Source organism: Choloepus didactylus (assembly GCF_015220235.1).
Source record: "Choloepus didactylus isolate mChoDid1 chromosome 23 unlocalized genomic scaffold, mChoDid1.pri SUPER_23_unloc2, whole genome shotgun sequence".
NCBI classification, from domain to species: Eukaryota; Metazoa; Chordata; class Mammalia; order Pilosa; family Megalonychidae; genus Choloepus; species Choloepus didactylus.
Genome location: NW_023637596.1, coordinates 340346 through 347336, shown reverse-complemented (window position 1 = coordinate 347336; position 6991 = coordinate 340346). Strand labels below are relative to the sequence as shown.

General features: G+C 51.4%; 1 gene segment (V, D, J or C); it reads left to right on the top strand.

Moving 5' to 3' along the window:
* The first annotated feature begins 439 nt into the window (after positions 1–439).
* Positions 440–5892, top strand: LOC119524993. The segment is given in 4 exon segments: positions 440–525; positions 802–1128; positions 5588–5677; positions 5735–5892. Coding segments are annotated over 4 exon segments (621 nt in total).
* The last annotated feature ends 1099 nt before the right edge of the window (positions 5893–6991 follow it).

Genomic DNA, 6991 nt, shown 5'->3' with positions numbered 1-6991 from the left:
TGTAATGCACACCCCCATCCTGAGCCAGGTGAGCACAGGAAGGGAGTCCCAGGGTCATTCCAGCCTCACCCTGTGCCCCTCTGGCCAGCTCCAGGACAGGGTCAAGATCACCCCAGGAGCAGGAACATCAGGTTCCCTAAAAATGCAGACAGGTGTCCCCTCTGGGCTCTGCAGGGGCCAGGCCAGCCCAGGACAAGGGTAGGATGAGGTCTGGAGATGGAGATGGGCCCAGATATATGGGACCAGCAGGGGGAGGAGAACCCTGTAGGCTGAGGGTGGGTCTGCAGGGGCCACCCCTCCCGTCTGTGCCCTGGGGGCTGAGCTCTTCTCTGGGAGCCCTAAAGCTCCCTCAGGACAAAACCCTGAGCTCTGGCTGATTTGCATAACCAGAAGCTCTCCTCAGCAGGGGATAAGAGAGGCCTCGGGGAAACCAGCCCATCCTGGAGGCCTGAGAGAGCAGATCTGGGGGCACCTCCACCATGGCCTGGACCCCTCTCCTCCTCACCCTCCTGGCTCACTGCACAGGTGCTGCTGCCCAGGGATGGAACCAGCACTGAGCACTTTACCCCTGGGGCTCTGGGCCTCAGGCAGCCTCTCATCCTCAGAGAGGCAGCTGATTATTGTAGTTTGATCAAGGGGTCCATCCACCTGCCCAGCCCTTTGTCAGATGTGATGGGGCTGATGTGAGAGGGTCTCTAGGAAATCCAAGACTCCCAGGAGCTCAGTCCCAGCAGGAAGCAGGGGAATCTCCTGGGCATGAGCCCCTCACACCAAGCTTATGTCTCTTTGCTCCTCTTGCAGGCTCTGTGGCCTCCTATGATCTGACCCAGCCACGCTCAGTGTCAGTGGCCCTGGGACAGACAGCCAGGCTCACCTGCTCTGGAGGTCAATTAGAGAAGAGATATGCTGCCTGGTACCAGCAGAAGCCAGATCAGGCCCCTAAGCTGGTCATCTATAAGGATAGTGAACGGCCATCGGGGATCCCTGACCGATTCTCTGGCTCCAGCTCTGGAAACACAGCCACCCTGACCATCAGCAGGGTCCAGAATGAGGATGAGGCTGACTATTACTGTCTGTCATCAGAGAGTGACAGCAGTGCTTCTCACAGTGACACAGGCAGATGGGGAAGTGAGACAAAAACCCAGTCCCCTGTCTGTTTCATTCTCCCTCAAGCCCCAGGAGGACTGAGGACAAGCAATGTGCAGGCCTAGCCAATCCACCCAGCCTGAGGCCCCCCAGACTGCCCAGGCTGCCAAGTCTCCCCACCTTCTGAGTTCCTGGCCAGGTCAGTGAGTCTGAGGGGTGTTGAGGGATGTTGTGGAAATCAGAGCTGGGTCACCCTCAGGAGACCCTAGATGGGGTGCAGGACCACAGGGCTCAGAGGCCCCCATGCTAAGAGGAGGGTGTGGAATTGAGGTGGCATCAATGCAGCTTGGTGACCACACTGCCCAGTGTCCTCTGCTGTCAGGCACAGTACAGAGGCACAGAGAGCTAGACAGAGCCCACCTGGGGGACCCTGTCCCTTCCCAGGCAGACACTCCTGGAGGCCATGAGATCTGCTCAGCACCTGCCCAGGTCACCTGATTTATGACCTGGGAGTTCCTTCCCCTTTACCACCCCTGATCTCACATCCCTCCACACCCCAAACTCCTCACTCAGAGGTAATGTCACTGGTACCTGCTGTGGCTTTGATTCCTGGCTCCCCCAGGGGCTCCTGTTCTCTCAGCTCCTCAAACACAACAGACCCTCCCCACAGGGCCCTGACATAGCTCTGCCCCCACACTCTGCCCATCCCCTCTTTTCTCTTCCTGTCCCAACAGCAGCTCAAAGGCCAGCTCTTGAGGAAGTTCTCCCCCATCCCTGAGAGCATCCTGCCTCTCATTTTCTCTCACACTCTCCACTAATTTTCTGCAGAGCACTCATTGCTTCTTATGCTGTGCTATATTGAATTCTCTCTCTTCCCTCTGTCTGTCCCTCTACCTGTCTTTCTGTATTATATAAACACATGCATTGCTCTACTAAGTGCAACATCATTCTCCCAGAGAAAAAACTAAAAACAAGCACCTCCCATTTCATAGTCACATTTCCTGACTTGCACAGGAATTTTTACAATAGCTGTTTAATTGTGTTACCAACCAGGACCCACAATCCCAGCCTCACATTCCACAGGGTTCTCTCCTGCCCTGCCTTTCTCAACCAGGATCCCTGGAAGCTTTGTCTGTGCAAAATATTGCAGAGAGATCCACAGGAAGGGGTTGCACTCAGTGTTCACAAGAAAACCCAATGACTGCACCACAGGCCTGGGGTCACTGAACAAGTCAGGTTCATTTATTCAGTTCAGTAGGATTTTGGAGTGGATTTAGGATTTGGACATGCAACAAGGGCATCATTTGTGACTGTTGTTCATAAATTGCACTGAGAGGAAGACAGTGACTGGTGATGGCACTGTCCACTGATGGACACATACTGATGAAGCCACCTGGCAGAATGGGGAGCTCAGGGAACCTGTTATCCTGAAGGCAGAATTTTCTCATCCAAAATAATTTCTCTGACCACAATAGAATGAAGCTAAAATCAACAATGGGAAGAAAACCAGAACATTTGCATGTATGTGGAAATAAAACAACACGTCCTTAAATAGCAAGAGGAAAAAAAGTCACAAGGGAAGTTAGGAAAAAATAGGTGCAAAAACAAAATGAAGGAAGAATGTAACAACAGGTATGGGATGCATCAAAGACAGTGCTCAGAGGCAAACTTCTAGATGGAGATGCCTGTATTAAAAAGACAGAGAAAGAACTCAGTCCAGGAACCTCACAGCTCACCTTGAGGATCTAGGAAAAAGAGGGTCACTGCATTGGGTCTTGGGTGGTCAGAAGAAATTATGTATTTCCAGCCACCAAACATGGAGTGAGGGCTGGATTTGGCATCTTCAATTCCCACAAAACTTTCCTGCATTTATAGACAAGTGATGCTGAGATGAAATTTCACTCCTCCATTCCTGAGACAGGATTTCAGAAAGTAGAGGAGGGTCCCAGGATAATTTCAGCATCCCTGCTATCACCTGGTACCCAGGAAGATTCCACAAACAGGGGCATTGAGTTCCCTGGAAAATGCAGATAAATATCCCTGCCAAGCTCTGCCATGACCAGGCCAGCCCAGGATGATGCCAGTATGAGGTCTGGGGGTGGAGATGGGCCCAGACTCCTGGACCAGCATGGGGAGGAGGAGGGAGGGCCTGAGGGTGGGGCTGCAGGGGCTGCCCCTCCACTGTCTGTTTCCCTGGGGGCTGAGCCATTCCCTGAAAGCCACAAAGGCATCCTAGGAGCAACCCCTGATTCTGGCTGATTTGCATAAATAGGAGCACTCTGCAGCCAGGGGACGAGAGGCCTGGAGGAAACCTTGAGGACTCAGTGAGCAGGTCTCGGGGTGCCTCCACCATGTTCTGGATGCCTCTCCTCCTGTCCCTCTTTGCTCACTGCAATGTGCAGTCATCCAGGGTCACCCCCTCTGCCCAGACCCCAGGGCCCTGGGACAAGCCCAGACCTGCCCTGAACTCTACAGGACCTGGGTTTGGGCAGATGTTTATGAACACACGGCCAGGCACGGGGTGATTGGAGTTGAGATCCACTCCCCACCGGGCAGTGCTCACTGTGCAGTGAGCCCCAGAGGGCCCTGCCTTTGCCAAGAGAAGCAAGCCTGAGTTGATGAGTGTTAAGGGATAAGAACATCTTACAGAGTCTTGTAGGTTCTCAGAGGGGTGGATCAGGGTGGGTCTTTTAGGGGGTGAGGATCCAAACTTGAGTGATTTAGGGCAAGTTTTTCAAGGAAGGAAACTGACTAGAATTGGGCCATGTCTCTCACCTGCCAGCACAGGACTGTGGGAAACAGTGAGTTGTGGGTCGTGTACATGAAGTTTTATCTGAGAAGTGAGCAGTGTGCCCTGGGGAGACCTATTCATCAGATGATTTACTATGTATCTGAATAATTGGTTTTTATGAATTTTCAGATGCAAAGAGTGACACTATTGGTTTACTCCCTTATCCTCCTGGGCATGAATTTCTGGGACTGACAGAGGCATCATTTTGACAGAGGTTTTCCAGTTCTTAGAACCTACACACATTCTATGTAGGATTAAAGAAAATAAGGAAAGAGAACAAAGATTGTTAAGTTCCTATAGGGATATAGACCAAAACCACCCCACATGCAGGGAATGGAGATGAGATGTCCTTTAGCTCAGCCCCATAGTTTCCCATATGCCACTACTAGAAATAACCATGTGAGGGCCTCAGCAAAGGGTATGTTGGGGGAACTTCCAGATGAAGGAAACACTCTTCTCCAGGCTCATGTCTACCTGAGCTGGGACATATCAAGTGAGGGAAGGGAGCCTGGCCAACCTTGTCCTTGGCCTTCCCTTCAGCATCCTTCCAGGCCCTTCCTTCCCTTGGCAGGTGTTTGCCTGAGCATCACATGATCCACCACTTCATGGACTCACCCTCAACCTGGTTCTGCCCAGCCCCAAGCTCCTCCCCTCTGCACACTCCTGGGCTCCTCCTTCTGTTCCATGCCCAGGCCCTGCAGCGTCTGCCAAGCCCAGAGACACTATCAGAAGCTCAGGTCCCCACCTGGTTTCAGAGAAGGTGCAGGGTCATCAGAGCAAACACCTGCTGAATATCTCAGCCCCTGGACAGCTGGGTAGGCAGCAGGGGACTGACCTAAACCCCCTGCAGTCCTCCTTGAACATCCCCAAAACAGCCCAGCAGGACTTCCTAGGGGACCATGGACCCACTCATGCCTCTAAGCAGAACCACTGAAGCCATTCTTGGGTCTCTCCTCCTGGCCACACCTCACAGCACCTGCCCAAGTATCCCTGAGTTAGGTATTGATCCCTGTCTCCTTCACATATTTATCACTTTAATTTGCTAATTAGCTATTTCAAAGAAAAAATTAGAAACAAATTTGAACATTGAGAAAATAGTTAAATTACTTTATTTATTCATTCATTTATCCATTTATCTAATTAACAATGCATGTAAAGAAATCTACTTTAAGAAGAGCTGGATCACTACTTTAAAATACAGGTAGGACTTCAAAAGAAAACTCAGAAATTTGTGGTTAAGACAGTCATTTTCCTTCATAAAAAATTCACTCCTTGTTATTCTCACATCCACAAAGTTCCTTCCTTCCTGCAGGGGGTGGTGCTGACAAAACTTTTGTGCTGGGAAGCCATCACCAGAGAGGAAATGGGGCTGATGCTTCAAGCTTTGAAGACAAGGTGTGAAGCTGCAGCTGACAGGGCAAAGGTCTCTACCTCATCCTGAAAAGTCACTGTGGAGCCACAAAAGGGGCCTGAGACAGTGGTCCCCTCCCTCACCATTTCCCTCCTGACAGGGCCCATCCTGACCACCCTGGGACCCTCTAGAGCAGCACCTCCTTGCCCACAACAAACTAACCAGAGCCTTTTCCTTCCTGGGAGGATGAGAGGGGCTGGGGGAGGCCTTCCCAGTTGAGGGGTCTCACTAGGCAGATTCCCATGTGTGTCCCCCATGGCCTGGACCCCTCCCTTGCTCACCCTCCCCACTCTGCACAGGAGCTGCCCCCAAGCCCCACATGCAGACTCAGCCTCCCCAGAACCCTGGGCTGGGCCTGGCCCTGAGCTCACCTATGCACTTCTACACAGGTGAACCTTCCTGTGTAGAAACCCTCAGCTTCAGGCTCACCTCTGCTCTCCCTGCAGTGCCCTTGGCCTTGGGAGACCCCTGCCCTGTCAGCTGCAGCTTCACACTGGCCTTCTCTGCAGAAGCCAGGCCAGACCCTGTGCAAGTCATTTCTAGAGATACAACCTTGGTCTCAGGGATCCCATCTGGGAAAATGACCAAGGCTGTGGGGTTTTAACCCTGAACCCTGCCCAGACAAATGTGCCTCACACTCTCCCTGCCCAACCCAAACACCTACTCCTCCATGCTGAGCTGGAGAAAGCCTTGGGAAGGAGTCTGAAGTCCTGGGTTCTAGTCCCACTAGGCCATTAAGTCCCATGAAATCTGTTTCCTGACCACCCTGGGCCTGTGTTTCCTGGTCTCACACTGGACCACTTGCCTTCCAGGGTTGCAGCTATGACCAAAAGAGTCGGAGGCTGACAGTGGGCTTCATTAGGGACAGAGCTCATCTAGACCATAAATGCCCATTGGGAAGTGGGATTCCATGCTCCTTAGAGCACTAGAGTCACCTACCTCCCTATTCCTGGGTGACAGGTCTTGAGGGCTTCTCACACCTAGGCTGGGGAGAAAGTCATCAAAAGAAAAAAGGTCTTATAGTCACCTTATTTTGAGGCATCAGGCATCTGAGACAGTGGTGGGTGACATCATGGTGAATTGATACACCAAAGTCCCTTTTCCTGGAGGAGAGGAGGACCCGGGCTGACAGGCCTGTGGTATGAGTGAGACTCACCCTGGAGGCATTTTCCAAGCCAGAGGTCCTTTGACAAAGGGGCAGGACTTTCTGCTCAAATGGGCCTCTTTGATTATTGCTCCATTTATTTATTTGATCAGGAACTATTCATGCAGCCCTTACAATGTGCAATACCCCAAGCCAGGTGAGAGAATTCAGCATTGAAAAGAGACTGATTGTCCCTTTCCTGCTAGACATCATAATGTTTTTAAACTGGTATTCAGAGTTCCTTGTAATTGTGGTTCACAGAGATAGAATTCATGTGTATTTTTCAAAAGGAAGATTCAAGCATATTGAAGAAAGTTTTGAACATGTCCAGAAACCCCAAAAGTTCAGCCTATTGGAGCTACAGTGATCCCCATAAAGTATTTAAGGGCTTGGAGGAGACTCTTCCCTGTTCCAAGGCTCAGCTTCTTCCCTCAAGCTTTTTAGGAATATTCCAGTTCCCAGAAGGGGCTGGCCTGGCTCTCAGGTGACCCTGGACCCTGCCCATTGTTCTCAATATTAATTCCTAATCATTTTGGATGAGATGTGAGGCCTTTATGGG